Raw genomic sequence first — 25,324 nt, 5'->3', positions numbered from 1 at the left:
TGTCATTCTATAATCCCTTGCATTCAGTGGTGGGATTCAAAAATTTTAAGAAGGGGTTCTCTCAAGGGAAGGCCTCTATAATAACGGGTTCTCTTACTTTTCCGGAAGTCTATACTGATACATCATTTGAAAAGGAAAATAATGGAAAAAGTGCTTTAAAATCTTTTATTTATTTAATTTTAAAAATTTCCAAATAGTCAATTGATTGTCATCATATTTGTCCGTTTTTTTCTGTTTCACTCTATTATCATCTGCACTGTGATTATTGACTGCATTCACTTGACGAACTTTGTCAATAATACGGTCTGTGATTTTCTCATTAAATCTTTCTTGTCGAAATGTGTGATGAAGTGTGACGCAATCAGTTTCCACGACATCAACAATTCGACGGTATAATTGAAGCCATCAACGGGTTCGCTAAGCTCAAAAATTTTTAAGAACGGGTTCGCGCGAACCCCTGCGAACCCCCTGAATCCCACCACTGCTTGCATTCTAATCGGTTTAATTTTGAACAATTTCTTCTTTCTACTTTCTTTTCCGATCAAAACGTCCCTCAGTGGCACAGTGGCATGTCTGCGGACTTACACACGAAAAACCGGGTTTCGATAGCCGTGGTGAGCAGAGCCAAGATAGCCTATTGTATAGCTTTGTGCTTAATTCTAAACAAACCGAACAAAATTCTGCCTTTTATAATATTTCTCGTAACTAGCACAGACTTAACAATTCTTTCACATTAATATTTATCTCAAACCTTCAGTTTTCTCTAAACAGTCCAAATAGATCACCTGTTTTCTTTTACCTGTCTCAATTATTCTTTATTCGTTTCTAGATATTTATATATCTAAATCAAAAATTTCAGTTATTCACTTTTTTCATAAATCTCTGTATCAATTATTTTCTTACATAACCAACGTTAATTTCAGTTATGATTTTTAATTATTCATCTCTTTTATCACAAATTTCAAACTCTTCCCTTTTTTCTGATTGCCATTTTTATTTCTCACTCACTCTTTTCAATTAACCTGTTTTTGTTTTGTTTTTCTCACCATAACTCCTACCCTGACATCCTTTTTTCGTCATCACAATTTTACTTCTCATTTTATTTTAAAAGATGTGGATGTGTTGTTTTTTTTTAAATTAGTTCCTTTTTTCACCAAATATCGTGTTGTCCTTTCCATAAAACCAAATTTCGTGTTATCCTTTCCATAAAAATTCTATATCAATTCTTTATTTTTCTCTCAACACTTCAACTTATTTTCGTTTTCCCTAAACAGTAGTTCTGCAATAAGTCTACAAAGCTCAAAGCACTAATATTGGATTTCAATATCAGTGCTGAACAGCAAACATGCAGCCCATTGTGTAGCTTTGTGTTGAACAACCATACAATCACGCTCTCTTACTCAGTTATTTTTCCATTATAAATTGTTCCCCTGGTAGATTAGCGGTAACTATACAAACTTATAAGGCTAAAATCTGAAATTCGATTTTTCTTATAAGTTTCATTTCTACTTAATTTTTCGTCAACTCTCCCCAACGTTCTATATTGTTTTCGCATTTTTTTCCACTATTTGACAAACATGTCTTTTTATTTATTATTTAAACCTCTTTTTTGTCATCGGTGTCTTCAACACCTTCCTTGCTCTGTATTTCTTAAAAGTTCCAAATTTTTTGTATTCTCCGATACTTATTATTTTGTCTGTATCAGGCTTTATTTCTTTCTCCTAAAGAAATATTTACGATTTCTTTTAAGTTCACGCTGTTTTTCGAATTTTAAAATTATCTGTAATTCCGTATTTTCTTTTCACTTTGAACTTCTTTTTTACTCTAAAGGGGCCTTCATATTATTTCTTAATGAATATTAACCAATATTAGTAATAATTTTATTCTTCAAATACAGTATTTCTTTATCCCTAAACCAGGTTTCATAACCAATTATTTCTTACTACTCAGTCCGTCACATCAATAGCTTGATATGTCCTGATGATAGGAACACTCGACTCGCAATCTGTAAATCGCGTGATTGATTTCCCTACCCAAACATGCTCGTCCTTGTGACGTTATACAGTTATTATTAATCCCACTATTCGCTGGTAAAAGAGTAGCCCAAGGATTGGTGGTAGTTGATATTGATTATCTGTATTATCTCTACTTTCTCACCTCAAAATTAGGGTTGGCTATCGTAGATAGCCCTCTGGTAGCTTTACACAATATTCAATAAACAATCACAGGTCATATTCTCGCTTTATTTTCCCTCTTAACAGACAGGCATTCAACCCCCTTTCTAAATGATCTCTCACTTCGTTAAGAAATTCTAAATTATTGTTTAAAGTTTCAAGACTCACTAATTGTTAATTACTTCATTTTCAGTGACGTATGTTCAACCTTGAGCGTCTTCCTTATTAGCTTTGATGTTTATCCACTTTCATCGTTTTTATTTTCGACAAATTGCGACCTACTTTTTACCAACATGTATTTTAACATGGATTTTTTCTCTAACATTTTTCTCATTGTATGTTACCATTTCAACTTTCGAATACAGTCTAATAACGTTTTTAACATCCAGCTACTTACTTAGATCTTTGTATTAAGGTTCAATAATTTTCCCACCTCATCTCAGACTCCAAACTAAATTTTACATCTCTAAATATCCATTAAATTTCTAGCAATGTGTCTTGATCACTTTATTTTTATAGTCTATCTTAACGGTAACTACAAAATCTTTCTATTACACATTTCGTCAATCCCATTTATTTTGACTCGCAGTAAAATTTATCATCTATTATTTACTATAATAGTTTTTTACTCACAATGAAACGTCACATCATTATTATTATTGTTTTTCACTCGCTGTAAAATTACTACCCATTATTTATTATTGTTGGTTTTGCTTCTATTAACTACTTCCGTGTCATATCTTAATTATATTTCCAATTCTAATGATATGTAAAGTTAATCGATTTATCATTCGTTTTCTTTTATTTTTGCCACTTACCATTCAAATTCAACTAGTCATTCACAAATTGCACCATTTCAATAAAACCTTGGAGTGAAAAACCTTCAATAAGTATTGCACTGAATGTTTCTGAAAAAGTTTTTTTTTTTTTTAATTTCGCACAAAGCTACTCGAGGGCTATCTGTGCTAGCCGTCCCTAATTTACTCTTTTACAACCAATAGTGGGATTGACCGTCACATTATAACACCCCACGGCTGAAAGGGCGAGCATGTTTGGCGCGAATGACTAGATTACGAGTCGCACGCCTTAACACGTTTGGGCCGGGCCTGTTTGTTTTGAAGGCAACTAGTCATCACCACCCACCGCCAACTCTTGGGCTACTCTTGTACCAACGATCGTCACATTATAACGGCCCCATGGCTGAAAGGGCGAGCATGTTGGGTGCGACGGGGATGAGAACCCGCGACCCTCAGATCACGAGTCGCACGCCTTAACCCACCTGGGGATGCCGGGCTTTTTTGAAAAAGGGAATTACAATTATTTCAACTTGGTTTCTAAAATTAATCTTTCTGCTGCATAGTGCATTGCAATGCAGTAAAATAGAAATGTTTGCAATTGATAATACAGAGGGACATTATCTATTGCATAATTCTGATTTGATTAATCTTAAGAAAAAACACTATGGCTCAATTTATAATCAAATTAAAATATACTCAGGAATTAAAACGTGGTTGATGTGTCAACTTGATTAATTATGGATATCAATAAAATGTTTGAAACAGTTGAGAGAAACGTATTCATCTGAAAACCTTGGTTATGGAGAGACCTTAGTTTCACCTAATAGCGCTACTGCCTGTCACAGGATTTTATTTACTTCATCTTTGACAAATGTATTCTTACCTCTCACCTCTTGTGTCTCACACGTTTTATTTCTCGATCTTTGTTTTTCTCCCTTGTAAGTTCTTCCTTACTAATCTCTACTACATTTATATTCTCATTCTGTAAACTATAATTCATTGTTTTATCGTTTCCAAAAAAATGGATGTAACAGAAGGTTAGCTTGCTTTCTGCTTGCTGATATGTTGTCGCATTCACATGCCAGTCTTTTTTAACTTCTGCCATGTTTTATTCTGGCCAGACGCTTTATCGTTGATACACAAGCAGTAGAAACAAAGCGCGATACTCCGCTTTTTAAAAAGTACTCTATTTCATGTGTTCTTTTTCTGTGTTATTTACCTTTATCACTATTTACACTCACATAAAAATCATATTTAGGATACAATATTTGTTGAGGAAAATGTGAACAAAGTACTTAAGGTAAACAGCAGTAATGAATATTACCAACTTAATTTATTGATAAAAATCTGAGCAGAGTATCCTAATGTAAACAGAAGTAATTAGTATTCCGAACTTAAGTTGTTGATGAAAATCTGAACAAAGTACCTACTGTAAAGAAAGGTAAGGAATACTCCCAACTTAAAAGTTAAGGAAAATCAAAACAAAGTACCTAATGTAAACAAAAGTAAGAATACTTTCCACTTAACTAGGTATGCAAGCTGGAAATAATACTTTATATAAGCTAAAAGCAAAACAAATTTGATAACTACTTTTATAATATTTATATTGTCCTACTAGAGTTAAAGCCTGCATAAAGTTCCCTTTACTGCAGCCCCTAGTGGCACAGCGACGTTTCTGCGGACTCACACCGCTATGCTCTGGGTTTCGATACCCGCAATGGGCAGAGCATAGATAGCCCATTGTGTAGTTTAGTTCTAATCAACAACTTTTTACTGTGCATTTTCGTTTATGCAGCAAAATGAGAAGTTTCTTCTTCGTTTTTTCTAAATACTTTCATATTTAAATAAGGAGAAATTCAAAATCTTAATTTTTTAAACATCAAACATGGAAATACTTTACAAGTTCTTCCAGTTCACATACATTACGAAAACTTAATGGCGAAGTAATTTCTTTATTTTCTTTGCTAGTATTTGAAGAATTTGTTTTTAGTATTTTAAAGTAAAGTCGTTTTTCTAAGGTAGGGATATTTATTTCTCAGGAAAATCGTACTGAGCTTAAATAAAAATATCGTGGCCAGCTAAACTTTTTATGAATTGTAAATTATAAATGTTATAATTCTTCATTTAAACATTTAAAATTCTATGTCTTCGAGCATAAAATAAAAAGCTGTTGGCAAACGAACATATTTTAAGCTCCAAAATTTAATTCACCAAATTTTAAATAGCACGATAAGATAACTAACTTTACGTATAGTAGTATCATACTATAATGCAACTCTTGCTTATATGATACTGGAAAAACTTTCTTATGACACAATGTGCAATCCCCAATTTTGCAAACGTTTTATCCTGTATGCATGTAGATTTGCAATAGAGGTCACAATTTTCCTGTTTCGCCTCAGTTTCTCATCACAGAACTTAATTTTTCTCCATTCTCAAGTTGCGTATATGACATAATAATTACACCACACGCGGATCTAATGCACTGGCGCCATCTATATAAATATGAATATAATAGTACATTACGTTGTATGTCCATGTAAATACTTCGTAGCGTGGGGAGGTTCACTTGGTCCATAGGGAAATAAATACAAATTTTCAATTTTTGCATTTTGCGGTTTTATTACTATTTTGTGTTTTTTTACCACTACTTCACTTCTGTTGATGGACGTTGATACATACAAATTTAGGGTTTCACATTTTGTGTTTTGCTGTTTTTGTGGACGTTTTTTTAAATTATATATAAAAGAAACAACTTTTCATATCCTATGATAACATTTCATTAATCATGAAGTTACATAATTTCCGTCCAAGGTACGGGTACCTCAGCTAGTCTTTATAATATTCTAATTCATTTGCTGACGAGTTTTGAAAAATTTAATTTTTGATAGTCATATCCTGCTAAACCTTCGTCCATTATTCATCAATAAGATTAAAGAGTTTATTTTTAAGTCAATGTTCAGTTAGTGATCACATTTTAATATCAGGAAATAAACTCTGTCTTCATATCATTCTGGAAAAATGTACTATTTCCACTTCAGTATCAAAGGAATGTCTGTTTCTACATCGGTACAGGAAAAGGAAACACCAATATTTAGGAATTAGAAACTATATTCAATGTCATATTTTAATCTATTAAAACTTAATATCTTTATGAATTAAAAAGTATAGTTATTGTTTCGTATGAACAACCCATTGTACTGAATATAATTTCATCAATAAAGAGCTTTCGCATACCCACATCTCTAGAGATAGTTACTTTTACTAACTCTTAATTTTCGAAGTGTGAAAATAGTTTTAGTGTTTTTTTTTCCTATGCTATTATCTTTCAATATGAACAACTTCAATCTTTGTCCACATGTATTGAACTTGTCCATTTATATATAAAAAATATTATTTTCCGTTTGTTATTATCATATTCACATAATCAGGTAGGTGGTAAAGGCCCTCGACTCGACATCCGAGAGTCGCGGGTTTGTATCCCCGTCGCACCAAACATGCTCGTCCTTTCAGCCATGGGGGCGTTATAATGTTATGATCAATCCCTCTATTCGTTGATAAAAGAGTAGTCCAAGAGTTGGCGGTGGATGGTGATGACTAGTTGCTTTCCCTCTAGTCTTACACTGCTAGATATACAGTGTATTTTGGCGCGTCGTGTTGATTACATTTACAGGCATGAGGAGAGTTTCTAGAAATTTCAGCCTACACAATAATACTGACAATGCACAAGTGTCCACATAAACACTATACTGTTAATTTTTACGCTGGAGAATCTTCTAAAACTTTAATGAAAAAATGGGAATTTCGCAATAAAGATTTAAGAGCATAAATTAATTACATTGTAACAAATGTATTGTTATACATTTATTTTAGTTCCTATCTTTGCTCCAGTATAGTTTTTTATGCATATGACGTATACTGTTGGATGTGTATTGCGAAGACCCGCCTGTTCTCTAAATTTGTAGAAGATTTCTAAGAGAAAGCATCAACAATATTTGTTTCAATAAAATGCTAGCTCGTTTTCGAACAATGTTGAAACTAAGAGAAACTAACTGAGAGACAGTAATAGAAGAATATTAGCTACAGTCAGTATACTATGAGCTTCGGAAGCTTTAATTGTAATTAACCCTTATTAGTTAGAAAACTATTGAACTGGACCAGGAACGTTTATAGATTTCGAACATTACTAACCATTTAACTTCAATAAATCAATTTTAGAGGTCAGTATTTTTCCGAGAACATTAAATATCTCCATCGGTAAAAGTCAGCTTATAAGCGGCGTTAGGCTACCCGAACCAGCTAGCTTAAACGAGATGTGACAATATCAACTCAGAATTAATTTGCTTGTCTAGATCGTCGGTAGGATATTCAGTTCTAAGCCGGATATAAGAATCAGTACTATTTGTAAGTTTATAAAACTCTTGTATATAAACCATAATTTGTAATAACTATTAGTAGTAACTGTTATTATAAACTGTAATTTTTGTTTGCATATTAAAATATATTTGTGTTAACAAATAAAATTATGTGTATCATCTCGTTGGCAAGTATCATAAATTTGATACATACTAAAATTTAATTAACTTTTAAATTAAAATTAAAATTTCCGACTGTTTGAAATATTGATACATAGTACACGTAATATATTAACTCAGAGACCGAAACGAAATAAATTATATTTTGTAACAACATTTCTAAATATAAATTTAACTTAAACACAGATCAATATTAGAATACACATATAATAGTAAATTCATGAAAGTCTTTATTTGCTTAAAGTGATGAAGAAGTTGAACCGTTTTATTAAATAGTATCCACTGGTTCAAATGTTAAGCCAACTGTGAAAGTTTAGAACTACCTTCGTTTCAAATCATAGATAATGCAGCATTTAAACACTCAAACATCATATACAAGTATTAATTCTGTGTGTGCAAAGGATTATGTGATGAGTTTATCACTCAATATATTCATGCTTGGTTTTTATTTGTTCCAGATTTTTTTCACAAAGCTACACAAGGGCTATCTGCGTAGCCATCTATCATTTTCATTGGTAGACTGGAGGGAAGGTAACAGCTATTCAACGCCACCAAACGTCGACTCTTGAGTTATCCTTTTCTGCTCTATCAGTGAGATTTGTCTATAAATATTATATTGCAATTAATTCTTGAAGTACAAAGGTTTGCAAACCACGAGTTATCGGATTTGCATCCTTGATACACCAGCCACTAGGCAACGCCTTGCTTCTTCAAAAGCATGTCAAAGAACATACTAACCTAAGAACCAGGTGCATAATATTGCACGCTGAGATTTCGACTTCTGAACAACTTCCTATTATTATGACAATTAATTTATAATATTACTTCAATCTCCGTATTCAAATAATAAGTGATTTAATTCAGGTTTCATTTACTCCAACGAAATATATTTAAATACATTTATTGAACCATAAACTAGCAAAGTTTTGCTATCTTCATTTGCTGTTGTTCTTATTACATTAAAATGTAAAATATTATCCCATATTAAAATGCATTGGACATAAAACTCCAACAGTTTTAGTGTCCTCTTACACTCAAGAAAAGTAAAACATGCTACAGATTTAATGTCCTGTCACATTAATGGAACGCAGGGTTGAAAAGGTTTTCAGTTGTACATTCTAAAAATATAGTTTTCATAAACTGTCTTGCAAATTGCTAGTCACTCTTTACTTTCCATTTTATGTGTATACGTTTATAGTTGCTGGAGAAATAATGATGTTACAGGTACTGCATATACATGAACCCAGAAAAGAACTACAATCCCCTTCGTTATATCTTATATATTTGTAGTGCTTCTTTGCTTTCATTGGGAAATCGAAATGTCTCCTAAGCATCTAAAAAGGTTAGGTATATATTTCGATAGTTTGTGTGGCAATAAAACTGGTAATAATTTTATCCAGATCTTTCTTTACTGGCCCTTTATTATCGTAGCGACTTGCGAGCACTAGGTGGACGCTCGAGGTGTTATTACGTTTCTTTTTATTGAAAATCTGACTCATGAAGCCAATGAGAAAAGATTTACTGAAAATGATTATCAATCAAACAACGTCACAAAACTATCGATCACCGATTAGATCACGTTTCATCCACGTAATGCATTATATAGCCTAATATCTGATATATGTTTAAAATAATTGATTTAAACTGCGTTTTTACAAAAACTTTGCATGTTGCATTCCGAAATGACGTGCTCAGGTTTCACGCGAAAGATTTTGTCAGCAGTGGCGTGAAGTGCACAAAGTGTGTGCTCGAAATGGCAGGTTTGTAAATATTGTTCCTAGCGTCGTTACAATGCAACCTCCGGGTTTCGATACTCGTGATGGGCAGAGTACGGACAGCCCATAGTGTATCTTTGTGCTTATTTACAAACAAGCAAACACAAGCCATCAACGGGAGGACAATTACGTGCGGAATAAAGGAATCACACCGAGACAATTAATTAAAAATCAAATAACTTCTTTATTTATACACTGTTGAACAGTGAATTTATATTGAAGCTCTCGAGGCTGTCCTGCGATAACACGACTTCTAAATCATTGAATTCTTGATTTTGAAAGTCTAGATATTCATTAATAAACCTTTCTATTACATTAAATAACATAGATACGACATTAGTCAAGTTTTCAATTAAGTTAACACGATAAATTCTTCGACAAAGATTACGATACAATGTAACACAAAGTATCGATTAATACACCATTGTATATTAATACTTGAAAACTTATATACTACAATAATACTTATGCTTTTATTGAAGCGAATACAAAAATATATGTAAAATTTGATCAATATATTGTTTGTTTGTTTGTTTTTTGAATTTCGCACAAAGCTACTCGAGGGCTATCTGTGCTAGCCGTCCCTAATTTAGCAGTGTAAGACTAGAGGAAAGGCAGCTAGTCATCACCACCCACAGCCAACTCTTGGGCTACTCTTTCACCACCGAATAGTGGGATTGACTATCATATTATAACGCCCCCACGGCTGAAAGGGGCGAGCATGTTTGGCGCGACGGGAATGCGAACTCGCGACCCTCAGATTACGAGTCGCACGCCTTAACACGCTTGGCCATGCCGGGCCATGCCGGGCCTTGATCAATATCTTTGAGTAATTCTGAAGATAAGCTATTGTTATGTTTAAATTAATAATTGTAAACATAATAATTCTATTGTAACTATGATAACGTGATTTTTTATATATGTTATGGATTTATTTTGTTGTACTGAAATCTTGCAAACAGTTATTGCTTCTAATATTCTAGTATTAGATTGATTTCATTTTTGTGTTTGTTCTTAATCTTATAGAAAAATCCTTGTAAATGTGTGAAAAAATATAAATGACAAAAATTGGCATTATGTTTTAAAATTATGCTTTTCAGTTTCTATTTTTTTGTCACTTTGTGTGTTGTTGTTGTTAAACGCATAGCTACACAATGGATTATCTGTGTTATGTCCACCAGGAGTATTTAAACCAGTTTTTAGCGATGTGAGCCACTAGGTGGGGTAATGAGTTTTTCGTTATGACAATAAATCGGGCTCTTGGAAATGTATAAACTTCAAAAGAAAGTGACGTGGATAATTTAAACGTAGAACATTCATACGATTTATTATTTCTTCTTTTAAAATCTGAGATTTACTGACATAAACACATGGCGAGAACAAAATTGTGGACAACACTTTAAGAAACAATTATTAAAGAACAAACAAAACATAAATTAAAACTTCAAAAGCATCAGGCCTGCAAATGACACTGCCTAATTTTATGCGAAAGAAAATTATAGCTAGAGTCCCAACTTTAGATTAAATATATATCTTTTCTTCATAATTTTCCATTTGAAAAGCGCTGTAACTCATTGAGTTCACGCCAAATCCTCAGTGGCGTTACAAGAAAAAGCACATTTGTTTATTTGAATTTCGTCCAAAGCTACACGAGGGCTATCTGCGTTAGCCATCCCTAATTTAGCAGTGTTAGACTAGAGGAAGGACAGCTAGTCATCAACACCCACTGCCAACTCTTTTACCAACGAATAGTGGGATTGATCATCACATTATAACGTCCCCAGCTGAAAGGACAAGCATGGTTGGTTTGACGGAGATTCAAACCCGCGACCTTCACATTACGAATTAAGCGCCTTAACCACCTGGCAATGCCTATTTATGTTAGAGTGTTCCAAATAACTAAATCACAAACATAGGCCATAGAGCAATTGAGCTGAGTGACAGAATTAGAAAGAAAATTGAACTTGAGTAATACTTGTAAGCATAATTGATATCTTCAGGCATAGATAATCTATGAAGATATTGTCACTTCATATTCTCAACTTATCGGTGCAGCAAATATCCTAAGTCGCTGAAATAAATATAGAGCGCGACTCTAGCAGAAAAACAGCGCCTAGGTTTCATAACTTGTAATTGTTAATTATAAGTAAGAAAATTGACCGTTTATTGGGACAAAAACGTCCAGCAGATGTTTGTGCTATTGACACTATCAGTTTGAGTTTCGCACTTCTGTTACACAGTAATCGCAGATAAAGTCTCAGAATGTCTTACTTTTGCCTAGTCCCCCAGCCATAGCGAATCTGAGTTATTGAAGAATATTGTTTTACTAAAAACAAACTCTGTTAAGGTAAACAAAATAACGATCCATATTTTCAGAAGGTATCTTTATTAGATCAATATTTAGCTTTTACAACATCCTCAGGAGTTATCTTCCAAGTTGATCAATCCAATTGAATCTAAACTGGAACATTAATACACATATTTAGAAAGTTCAGATTGTATTAAAATAATATTAACTGGATTACTGAACATGTAGGATATTGATAGCGCCTGATGAAACTGTAAAAGCGACATATTGAACTAATAATAATATTAGTAGATGTAGGTCGTTATTTTATTTAACTTGATAGATACCTCTTAATGAACTCCAGTTTGCGTTCAACAAAGTTAAGAATAATACAAATCAACTCCCCTTGGTGTTTGTTAGAGTATATTGAGTTCTTACTACTGTCAGGGTGGGGTTTTGTAGTTTTTTAACACATTGCGAGTTTAAACATTAGGCCCAGTTTTAATCAAACAGAAGTTAATTGTTACGTTGACACCACGTATAATAAAATCTAAATTATCCTGTAATTAACTTAAAAGCAATAAAACGACTTTCTAGCGTGAATTCTCATTTACGAGGGTTAACTCTGTACAGGTTTTAATTAACAAGTTTATTGCTTTGGTAATACATCGCATAATAGTGTACTTACACAAAACTGGAAATAAAATGAAAGGAAAGGATAATGAAAGAGCGGGAAAATTATAAATACATCTGGATAAACGTATACAAGAACATTTAGTAAACTGCTTTACTTTAGAAATAAAAACAAATTTAAATGTACGGTCTCAAGGGTCATATATATATATATATAACTAATTATTTCATAACTTCCATCTAAATTAAAGAAACACTTCTTCCAGTTCGCTCATTGAATTACGCTTTTTCTGCGAGGATTATGGGCAAATACTTGGTATGAATGACGTATGTTTTAATGAATATATTGGGATTGTAATTGAAGGCTATTTTCTTGCACGGTAAAAGCACGTCTTAACTTCAAACCTAACACTATTTCACCTAAACACATTAAATAAATAAGGTTTTGTTGAAGCATTTAAGAAACGTTTGAATGATGAAATTTAAGTGGCTGGTGGTGTACTTAGAGATGTGGTACTCTTCTTTTTTAACTTTTCTTAGTTCAAATTAAGCTTATTTAAATATTTTTTGCAATCCGCGGATGTTTTAGGTTCTCATAACATTACACATTAGACTAAACTAATAAAATATTAATACAGAGTTATGTTGTGCCTAACATACACACAATTTATACTTTGTTGCCGAAAGTAATTGCCTTTCCAGCTGTGGGGGTGTTATAATGTGAAGGTCAATCTCTCTATTCGATGGTAAAAGAGTAGCATAACAGTTTACGGTGATTGATGATAACCAGCTGTATTCCTTCCAGTTTATCGCTGCCAAATTACGAATGGCTAGCGCAAATAGTCCTCGTGTAGCTTTGTGCGAAATTCAAAACAAACCATAATTTATACTTCGTTAGTTATATAAATTTTTGATCAAAGCAGGCTACCTAAGCAACTCAGAACTCAACACCTGCTTGTGGATAAAGCTAATTTAATGTACCGCTCTTCCATTATTACTTAAAATAACTTATAATACACTGTTTCATCGGCTGGGTACCTTTGGTATTAGCGATATTTTCGGCCGTAATCCTAATAATATCGCACAAGATTCGGCCGGCTTAGGAGATTAAGCTGGCCATAAATTCATATATACTCAGCTAATAGTGTAAAATAATATTCATAATAAAACGTAAAATTAGTTAAAATTGATATGTTGAACATTCCAACCAATATTGTTAATGAAAACAACTTTGACGAAAAAATAGAGTATAACTTATTTACTGATTATAATACAAGGCGGAGACACTAGTGAAAGATCGACACATGGAACAGATCGGTATGAAATGTATAACACCACACTACTCTAGTAAAACTAATTACTTGAAAAAGTTTGTTCGTGGCGTCAAAAATTCGAAACGAAATTGAATTAGATATTATCGAATGTCTAACAAATAATTTTTCACGTTAAAAATTCAATATCATGTGCCACAAATTACTGCTTATCCTCTGAAATTTAGTATACACGTTCATTTGTATTGTAAATTGTATTTTAATTAGACGGTCTTGTCGGAGACGTCTCGAACGGGAGAGGTCAAAACGATCATGAACGATCCTCAAAATTCTAGTCAACATGTACAAAGTTATCCAATGTTATGCAATGTTAACTAAGAAGTGGTATGCAATGTTTAAATTATCATCACGTCCTGTACATCCAAAATAACCTCTTACTTCAACAATGAAACCCGAGCAAAGTCCTTGAACCTTGTATTGCGTCAAAGTAAATCACACCAGAAAATGAAACCAAGGGATAAAATAATACATATTATTGTTACAGCAAGTGCCAGTTTTTTCCTTTTACTTTTAGCTATGTTTGTTGATATAAGCGCAAGTGAGGTACAAATTCAATCCCTCTACATTCTCATCTAACAATACTTGAAGAATGTCTGCAGAAAGCTCCACGTGTTGTAGAATGCCGTAGCGGCTGTGACCAATAGCAAGAAAGATCCTAATCTGTCGCAATACTTCAATAACGCGAACTTGTTAGCGAGGATAAAGCAATATTTTGATAAAAACGTAAGGCAAATTAACTTTCTTGAGGGAAAGTTTTCCTCAGAAGGGGTATAGCGTGTTCGTATGTCAAGCTTACAACATACACTGTAAATATGGCAGCCAACAATGGTCGTAATAGAAATAGTCATTCAACACAGCTCGGAATTGAAACATTTCAGTTTGAAAGTTGTAGCAAGAAGCACACCAAAAAACTTGATGTTTTAAATATTTAATAGCGTAACTTTAAGTTAACAAGCCAAAAGACAAACTTTCGTGAATACAAAAAGTTACTGTAAAGATTCCTGAGAGCCCGGCATGGCCAAGCGTGTGAAGGCGTGCGACTCGTAATCTAAGGGTTACGGGTTCGCATCCCCGTCGCGTCAAACATACTCCCCCTCCCAGCCGTGGGGGAGTTATAATGTTACAGGCAATCCCACTATTCGTTGGTAAAAGAGTAGCCCAAGCGTTGGCGGTAGGTGGTGATGACTAGCTGCCTTTCCTCTAGTCTTACACTACTAAATTAGGGACGGCTAGTGCAGATAGCCCTCGAGCTTTGTGCGAAATTCAAAAAACAAACAAACAAAACAAAATTCGTAAGAAAAGAATAAAGAAATGAATGGTTGTGGCGATTAGTAAACCGTCAGTGAAAAAAAAAAAAGTACAAGTCCTAATAGGTAAATTTGGGAATATTTGTATAAAATCTCAATAAAACTTGAAAAATAACAACTCTGTTATGAATAATATAACTTATTATTGACCAATCCAATCTTTAGTTCCAAATATACTTTTCAAAACAAGAAACGTTTGTTTGTTTCTTTGGAATTTCGCACAAAGCTTCTCGAGGACTATCTGTGCTAGCCGTCCCTAATTTAGCAGTGTAAGACTAGAGGGAAGGCAGCTAGTCATCACCACCCACCGCCAACTCTTGGGCTACTCTTTTACCAACGAAAAGTGGGATTGACCGTTACATTATAACGCCCCCACGGCTGGGAGGGCAAGCATGTTTGGCGCGACTCGGGCGCGAACCCGCGACCCTCAGATTACAAAGCGCACGCCTTAACGCGCTAGGCCATGCCAGGCCAACAAGAAACGCAAAAGGGATATTTTTGTTATTTTAAAGAGAGATATATGTAATAACGTTACAAGCTCAGAGTATGTGATGTTACACGTGTTAAGGTACTGATTGTCAGACCAAAATGACAATAAAAGTTGTGCACTTTGAAAACGGAGGAAAACATCGGGTTTTTCGCCAAAACGTATGCGTGTCCAATAAATTTGTTTGATATATCTGCATGTTCTGCAAGTGCAACATGTGCAAAATCCCTATAAAAGTGACGGGTTCTCGGTTTCCATAGCTCAGTGTTAAGCCACCGACACGCAATACAGTTATGCCAAGACTGACTGAAGCACAACGCAACAACGCCATTGGTCGCTTGGAAGCAGGCGAATCTCGATCAGATGTTGCCAGAGCTGTGAATGTCCACCCAAGCACCATCACAAGACTATGGAATCGTCACCAACAACATGGATCAACTCGTGACCGTCCACGATCTGGCAGACCTCGTGTGACCACGCCCGCACAAGATCGCAACACCCGGTTACGTCACCCTCGGGATAGGACCACCACTGCGACGTCTACTGCCTCAACCATACCAGGGCTGCGTAGGATTTCCGATTAGACCGTACGCAACCGTCTGCGAGATGCAGGAATCCGACCTCGGCGTCCAGTCAGAGGCGTCATCCTCACCCAGCAACATCGTCAAGCACGGCTGCAGTGGACTCGGGCACATCAGGTATGGCCACATCGAAGATGGAGGTATGTTTGGTTCAGCGATGAATCACGTTTTATGCTTCGTAGGCAGGATGGAAGGACCCGTGTTTACCGTCGCCGAGGTGAACGTTTTGCAGCAAACTGTGTGCAGGATGTTGACAGATTTGGTGGTGGCAGCGTCATGATGTGGGCTGCCATCGCCTACAATGCTAGAACAGACCTTTTGCACATTCAAGGGAATCTTACGGCTCAACGATACGTCGACGAGATTCTTAAGCCCCATGTGCAACTCATCATGATGAACGTCAACGACGTTTTTCAACATGACAACGCCCGTCCTCACACAGCCCGACTCACCACTGTCTTTTTGAGACACCACAACATCAACGTTCTCCCCTGGTCCTCCGATCACCAGATTTAAACTCCATCAAACATCTTTGGGACGAGTTGGACCGACGTCTGCGACGGCGACAACCTTAACCGCAGACTCTACCTCAGCTTGCAGCAGCTTTGCAGGCTGAGTGGACAGCCATTCCACAGGATGTGATTCGTGATTCGTCATCTCATCGCTTCCATGGACAGGAGATGCCAAGCAGTTATTGATGCTCACGGGGGGGGGCATACTCGTTATTGACGTTGAGTGACGTTAAACTTCACCTAGTGAGCGTGGACTTCGCCTTTGTAGACTTTGGATGTTCAGCAGTGAATGTGCAAAGTTTCACACATGTCATACAGAACTACCCGGAATAAACTTGTTAACAATTTGTCTCATATTTTGCCTTTTGCGTTTTTTTTTTTGAAGAGTATATTATAATATTTAAAAAGTATTAGCTTTGGTAACCATGGTATTTAATAGATGTTTCTGTTTTTTTAATAGTAGGTCTTTTTCATACAGTGTTTCTGTGACAGCCTTGGTGTTTATTAGAAGAGATTTTAACTTTTAGGCTCTTTTGTTTCTATAGTAGCCCTGATATTTACTAGCTGTTTTTTTTTTATACATAGGGTTTCCTTGGTTTTGAAAGGTATATTCAAAGTGTCAAATTTTGTCTATGTATCTCTGAACAAACCCGGAAACTAAGTATTTTTACTGTACAGTTTCTAAGGATATGTTTTAACAGAGTCATTTAAGGTGTATTAAAGTTTTTATATTCAGCTTTAGTTGCTTTCATTTTTTTTCCTTTCGTGAATATTTTTGGTACGTTAGAATATGTTACTTTTCCCATATTAAACTGCAGGCCCGGCATGGCCAAGCGCGTAAGGCGCGCGACTCGTAATCCGAAAGTCGCGGGTTCGCGCCCGCGTCGCGCCAAACATGCTCGCCCTCCCAGCCGTGGGGACGTTATACTGTGACGGTCAATCCCACTTTTCGTTGGTAAAAGAGTAGCCCAAGAGTTGGCGGTGGGTGGTGATGACTAGCTGCCTTTCCTCTAGTCTTACACTGCTAAATTAGGGACGGCTAGCACAGATAGCCCTCGAGTAGCTTTGTGCGAAATTCCAAAACAATTAAACTGCGTGTAAGTTCGGTTCATAAACTTTTTTATTTGTGTTGCCAGCAGACGACCAAATCTCAATTTCTCATAGCAGTTACCATATTTTTAAGCCCCTAAGTGACACGGCAGGATGTTTGTTGACTTAAAACGCGAGAAACCAGGTTTCGATATCCGTGGTGGGCAGAGCAGAGCACCGAAAGCCTTTTGTGCAGCTTTCTGCTTAACTAACAAAGTACTTATTTCTACCAACGTTTTCGATCTCGATTCATAGCACTCAGGTCAAATAAAGTAACAGCATATGAGTCTTCTATATTATTGTTTAAGATTTTCTGTTCAGTCTTGTATGGTATTTCATTAACATACTGCATACCTAGTTTCAACTTCTTAACCTAAATGACATTTTTGTTCTACATCAAAATCTGTACTTACATTTTATCAGCAGTGCTTGTGGTTATTTTATAGTTTGTGTCGCTATTCCACGAGTGAAATCAACATGGTTTAAATTCAAAACAAGTATTTTATGCGTTCAAAAGTCCAAGTGAGATAAACTTGACACTAAGCTTAATTAAACACTAAGATAGCAGTATTTCAATCAGCAAAATTTAGAAATATTTTTTGCAATTGTTTAAATTACTCTTATATGCATCAGAACCGAGTGGGGCTTTATTTTTATCTTGTAAAGAGATAAGTAGAAGATATTGTTTGTGTAGTTCTAATGGCTTCTCGTAGTGTTTTGGAGCTCTAATTCCACGTGACCAAATTAAAACAAATTGAAATCTTAATCTTGCATGAATGTGACGGAGTGAAAAGTAAACACTTGGAACTCAAATGTTATCCTAAAAGCGTTAAATTAATTCCAATATACAAATATAGCATACAAAGAAACTGAAACACCATCAAACTTGCGTATACATTAAAGATGTGCTCAAATAACTTACTGTACCATAATAATGACAATGGTCAAACTAATTAATTCGAAAGAACCGAGTGACTTACCAAAACTATCTATATGAGGTGAATTAGAAATAATATTCATTTTACAGGTTCTACGCTTAACCAAAACTAACTTAACGCAATACGCATACGATAAACCACCAGGTGTTCCGATAACCAACATTTATTTCTCTGATTCTCTCTCGCTCTTTGAACATTCAAACTTCCATGAAATGTGCCCCATGTTAAACTTTGTATAAGAGTGTACTATTACAAGACATTCTAGACAGAACACGTGATATTTTCGTAATACATTGATATGTGTACACCATATGATAATGTAGTTCACTGTTTTGAGATACACTTATCAACATTTCCAGACAATACACGTGCTATTTGCACTGAATTTCATGATTTATCGAAGCATTTTATTTCTTTCATATTCTACTAAAACAACAACTATATCTAGATTTTTTAAAGAAAGTATATTCGATTTTACGAGTCACATAGTTCTTGATCACCTATGTACTTGAATAAGTAAAAATTAAGAATTATATTCGATTTTACGAGTAACATAGTTCTTGATCACCTACGTTCTTCATAAGTAGAAATTAAGAATTAACTCCATCTTGTGATTTATGCTTCAATTAACAGCGCTCTTTATGTTCGTGCCTGATACGTGTCTGTAAAAATGTTCATTAGAAAACTGTATATAGCAATGCATCTAATTGAAAGTTACATGTAAATTCATTGCTTACAAGAATACCACACGACAACTGTTAGTTAAGTACGATTCAGCTCTTTACGTTTATGATATTTTTCTTTTATGTTGCATATCATGAACCATATTTCTAATCTTGTGGTTTTCAGAAAGGAAGTGGTAACAGTAGATGGATGTACGCCATTAAGAATTATTATGGCTTGCCTTTCCAGCCGTGGGGACGATAAAATGTACGATGAATTCCAATATTCGTTGACAAAAAAATAGTACCCCAAAAATTGGCGGCGGATAGTATTGACTAGCTGCTTTTCCTCACTGCTAAATTAGGAACGATTAGTGCAAGTAGCCTTTGGGTAGCTTTACATGAAATTCGTGAAGATCAAACCCCCTGTTTCAGCTTTCCAAGTCTTTAAAATTACCACTGACCCTCCAATGGGCTAAACCTACAGTACAGTCTGTACTTGTACAGTCATGCATCGTCACACGCCCCGTTATAGGGCGTCAGATTGATTGTTCCACTATCCAGAAATGGTATGAAGCAAACAAATATTGTCAGAATAGTAGGCAATAATTAACCTGAAACGTCATTGGACTATAAAAAGCTTTGTATCAGGAAACTACTCGTAGATGTTGAAACCTACGGTCTGAGAAGACTGTTTTGATCAGGTTAACACGACAAGATAGAGAGAAGTCTTGCAACACCCTACAACAGAAATAATATGAACACGTTCTTATCAGGGCACCCAAAAGAACAATGAAAAGGAGATAGGCTAAGAAAGGTTATTTTGCAAGAAGGATTATCTACAAATTAATATTAATCAAAATTCATCACAGTCACTTGTTAACTTGGGCTAGATAGCATGCCGAGTTACTATTAGGTCATGGCAACATCTCATCCTTTAAAATGAATCCTCTTTCTGCCTTGTCAACACTGATGATACAATTCACGTTTGTCGTTTGTCTGGAGGACAGATGAGAAAATACTGTCTTTCCCACAGGGAAAATACAAAAGGTGGCGAAGTAAATGTTTAGGCAGCTACTCATTGTGACAGAAAAATTCCTCTTCATATCCTCCAGAAAAACGTCAGTGGAACCTTCTACAAACATCATTTCTGACATATGCTAGGGCAAGGTTTGGCAATAACAATGACTGCGTGTTTCAGAACGTCAATGCCAATCCCCACAGTGAACGTATTGTACAGGACTATCTTAAGCAGAAGGACTTTTACAAAATTGCCATAACCAGCAATGTTCCAGATAGTAATCACATTAAGAACCGTTTGGCAGAACTATGCCTGAACATTATTGATCACGACCCTAAATCAGCCATAGTTAAATTGTAGCGCCCACTAGTGATAAGTGGGATTAAATCACGATGGATTACATCAATATCCTCATCGACAGCATATCGCCTCGCCTTGCAGAGGTTATTATAGTACGAGAAAGACCAAAAAATACTGTATGTTTAATATGAACTAATATAAGGTTACAGGCGCTATTTATAATAATTTGATGTTATATTTGTCATTGTATATATTTTAGTAAGATTTTATTGTTATAGTTCGAATGCTGAATCACACATCTTTTCTATAGGTGTCTGATTGTTTGCTTATCTAAAAAATCGTTCACGATGCCCACAAAACCTGTCTCATTATATAAATTACAAATCTGACTGTTTAATATAAGATGTATTTCTCATTTTGACAGCTCTAACTGTACATTCCATCTTCATAACAATGAGCTTGTTTGCTGCTCAATATGCAAACATTTTAGCCAAGTCTGTAACTAAAAGTGTGACGTTTCAGTAAATATAACACAATGTAACAAAATTTTTACTTTTTCTTGTTATTGGGCAGAAAGTGTTATTTAAGAAATAACACATACTATCCAGGAACAATATTTGTGTTACATAGTGTAATCGAGCCACTTTCCGGCTATGATTCTAACGTTGCAGTTTTAATTCCCACTTTAAAGCTGTTCGTGATATTATACTAATCACTCAGCATATTTTAATCTCTTAATATAACAATATATTTGGACTTCTAAATTATATATTCTGTACATTCTAATTCAAACGTGAAACCTCCCTACCTTGGCTTCGTAGAACAGGACTTCCAAGAGGACAGTCAGGTAGCACTGCCAGTAACAACAACACTGCCAAAGCCGTAATCTTCATACTTGTATTTCCTTCGCTGAATAAAATAGATCATAAGCACTCCGGGTTAGTTTAACTTGCTATAGATCATAATTTAAATTATTGAATGGTCATCATTGAAAAAGTTAAATAACCTTAGATGTTTCGTTTGTTTTGTTTTGAATTTCGGGTAAAGCTACACTAGGGCTATCTGCGCTATCTCTCTCTAATTTAGCAGTGAAAGACTAGAGGGAAGGCAACTAGTCATTACCACCCACCGCCAACTCTTGGGCTACTTTTTTACCAACGAATGGTGAGATTAACCGTCACATTATAAAATCCCCTCGGCTGAAAGGACGAGCATGTTCGGTGTGACGGGGATTCGAACCCGCGACCCTCAGATTACGAGTCGAGTGCCTTAACCACCTGGTCATGCCGGGCCCCGTTGGATGTTAGCTTGTGTTTTTTTATTGAAACTCTTAGTTGTAAAAAAACGATGTAATTAGTTATTATAATAAGACTCGCAATTTCAAGTTTAACTAAATATTTTTGGTTTAATTATTAGTAATTTTAAGTTAGTTTTACGAAACGGTGTTTAATGAAATAGGTAGACCTTTATTATTAAGTTTTTGACTGACCATTAAGTAAGTCGATTTAATATACCAGAATAATTTAATCCCAAAGGTGAGACAATTTTTATTGCTTCCCTGTGAGTCAGCGATAACTTTCAAAACTTATAACGCTAAAACCTGGGGTTATCCGCAATGAATAAAGCGCAGATAGCCTACTGTGTAGCTTTTTGCGTAGGGAAAAGTGCCAACTGCAACTTAAGCGCTTCTATTTTCATGGGTTTCGCTTTCGTATTTCTGTGAATGTACAAATCCTATCGGAAAAAAATCTATGTAACTATAGTAAAGTTTCTGACGTATTTAACTTACACGATCAACGTCAAAATACACAACTTTATTCTGTCTTAACCGTTAAAAAAAAAAACACACAAAAGGATTCGCATGGTTATTAATACCATATACATCATTGTCTTTCGTGTAATATTGTTAGGGAAAATAGATTTGTATGGAAAAACCTCAAATTTATTTTTAATACTAATCTTAAGCAGCGAAATTAATTATAAGTGAACTGCATGCCTCTAGCGCAAAACTGTTCAAACTATGTATTTAATCAAAGCTTGCATTCTCAAGGTGGTTGTCTTTAATCGTGTTCTGTTCGATATTAATTGCAAAAACTTCTTATTTCATAAAATTATAAATATATACAGATTTCACAACCAAACTAAATTTTACGAAGTTTTCGAATTTAACGAAAACTTTATTCTTTTTGTCCTTTGAATTGTCGCGCAAAGCTACACGAAGGCTATCTGCGCTAGTTGTCCCTAATTTATCAGGGTAAGATAAACTCTTGGGCTACTCTTTTACCAACGAATAGTGGGAGTGACCGTCACATTATAACGCCCCCACGGCTGAAAGGGCGAGCATGTTTGGTGCGACAGGGATTCGAACCCGTGACTCTCAAATTACGAATCGAACGACTTAACCCATCTGGCCATGTCGGTCCTTAACGAAAACTAAGATTCTTTAACACCAAAAGCTATTACCTCCTAAACAAATATATATAATTTAGCATTGCATACAGTAATTAAACGTCACTCGTATGTGTTTGTTACATAAGCCAAAAATGTACTTCCCTTGTAACTGGACCCTAGTGGCACAGTGGCATATCTTCGGACTTACAGTGTTGGAAATCGCGTTTCGATATCTTTGGTGGGCAGAGCATAAAGAGACCACTGTCTATCTCTGTGCTCAACTTCAACTGAACAAAATATACAAACCCTTGTAACTGTTTATGGTATTTTATTTCAAAATGTTACGAAAACTATACAAGAGCTATCTGCACATAGTCGTCCCTAATTGTGAATTGATAGGCTAGAGGGAAACAGCTAGATAACCACATCCATCATTGAGTTTTGAGCTTGTGTCGTTTGAATGAATAAAGAAATATAATTATGTGCCCATTTTAGCGTGTTCGAATAAAGAAGTGCGTTTATGCGGTAATGGGATGCGAACCATGAATCTTATAATTCACAGTCAAGGTACGCTAATCAGCATGCTCGACCATTGGTATAAACAAAACATCGTTAGTTTTTAATATCAGTTGTTATCTCTGGGCTTATATTTATATAGTTTAAGAGGCTTCAAATAATAACCTTGTATTATAGAAGAAACTGAAAATGCGAAGTTTTTATATCTTATGTAAGCATTTTAATTTTAAACTTAAATTGTAATGTAATGGATAAGGGAATTGTTATTAATGAGATGAAAAAGTAAAAATATTTCTTTGACTAAAGCATGAACAACCTTATATAAAAACATCCATCAAATCTTTCCAAATTAAAACCTAAATAACTATTTTTCCTGTTGTTTGAGTATTAATATTTTTTGTATTGAAGTATAAGTTGCATTGTTATTCTAGAGTATAGAAAAATATATTTAAAAGTCTAAACTGGTAACTATATGGTTGCCCTCCAGTGGCTCAGCGGTATGTCTGTGGACTTACTACGCTAAAATCGGGTTTCGATACCCGTGGTGGGCAGAGCACATATAGCCCCTTGTGTAGCTTTCTGCTTAATTCAAAACAACAACAATAACTACTGTGTGGTTAGGTAACACTTGTGTATTTTCTATCTATTCGACGTATTCACTTTGGACCCGGCATGGCCAAGAGTGTTAAGGCGTTTGACTTGTAATCTGAGGGTCGCAGGTTCGCATCCCCGTCGCACCAAACATGCTTACTCTTTCAGCCGTGGGGGCGTTATAATGTGACGGTCAATCCCACTATTCGTTGGTAAAGAGTAGCCCAAAACAAATAAACGTATTTACTCCTCCCTCCATAACATTATGATGAATCGCTTTAAGCTTTTCGAAACATCATCTGACAGCAATTACCACACTCACCAAGACCGTTGTATTAAAAATATGGGATTTTAAAAAATATTATATCGAAAAAACCCGAAGGAATCGTATAACACCTAAACAGTTGAACATATAATAAACAGCAGACTCATTTACACACATTCGCGCTTCCCAGCTCTCTTCTAAATAATCCCCGTTAAAATATTTCTGGAACTAGTTAACTTCGTTCTCAACGCTAAATTCAGGGGTTCGATTCCCCTCGGTGGGCTGAGCAGATAGCCCGATGTGGCTTTGCTATACGAAAAAAACAAACAAATAACTACGTTCTATCGAATGTAGTCTTCTATCTTCAAGATATTCCTTTAATTTATTAAAATGAGTGTAAAGAAAGGACTTAAGATTTCTAGGTTGTTTATATATTACTATCGTTTACTTTCCTAAAGTCAAAAATGTAATTTAGTCCTTTTAGAAGATTACAATATGTCACCATTTTTTTCTCCAAGGTAAATAAAGCATGACTTACTTCGATAACGGATATGTATTTCTATTGTTCTTCTTAATATTTCCATAAACTTATAACGTGAGAAACTTAGATGTTAAAAAATAGAAAACCTTTCGATGGTACCTTGAGTTATCAAACCTGATCGCGTTCCAGATTTTTCACATTTGACAAAAAAAAATAAATCTTTGTGCTATTTTTAAATAGAATAAAATCTTTTGTTACATACTCATGTTACATATGCTTACATATTATCAGAACCTACTTACCAAACAGTGGTGTATTTTAGTCTGAAATTCTCCGAACAAGATGCTATCGCAAGAAAGTCTTCTGTGAACTGGATTCCAATCGCTAGGGAAAGAGGTATTGTAGACTACGTCTCTCTTGTGATGCAAGTGAAGGACTAGTTCATTGCGTAGCATAGGTAGACGATACAAGATCCCACCGTGGGTGGAACCACAGAGGGAAAGACTAGATCAATAACAAATCAAACTCCTTAAACGTCATGTTTGTGCAGTGTGTACGTATCTAGTTTTACAGTTCAACATGCGCCAACACATGCATTAAAAAGTTGGATATAACGACATACGTATGTAATTTTTAAATGTATTCTAAGAT

General features: G+C 35.0%; 1 protein-coding gene across 1 annotated transcript in view; it reads right to left on the bottom strand.

Annotated features, from left to right (window-relative positions):
- LOC143225081 (uncharacterized) overlaps nucleotides 1-25,111 on the bottom strand; it is an 89,716-nt gene extending 64,605 nt beyond the window's left edge. Inside the window, exons 1-2 of the mRNA XM_076453809.1 lie at nucleotides 24,976-25,111; nucleotides 21,238-21,338 (exon numbers count right to left, since the gene is read on the bottom strand). Coding sequence (XP_076309924.1) covers nucleotides 21,238-21,322 — 85 coding nt within the window. The 5' untranslated portion in view covers nucleotides 21,323-21,338; nucleotides 24,976-25,111. The remainder of the gene's footprint in view (nucleotides 1-21,237; nucleotides 21,339-24,975) is intronic.
- Nucleotides 25,112-25,324: the final 213 nt, after the last annotated feature.

Source organism: Tachypleus tridentatus, chromosome 9, assembly GCF_004210375.1.
Source record: "Tachypleus tridentatus isolate NWPU-2018 chromosome 9, ASM421037v1, whole genome shotgun sequence".
Classification (NCBI taxonomy): domain Eukaryota; kingdom Metazoa; phylum Arthropoda; class Merostomata; order Xiphosura; family Limulidae; genus Tachypleus; species Tachypleus tridentatus.
Note: the sequence above shows the minus strand (reverse complement) of the source record. Positions and strands in the feature narration are given on the sequence as shown.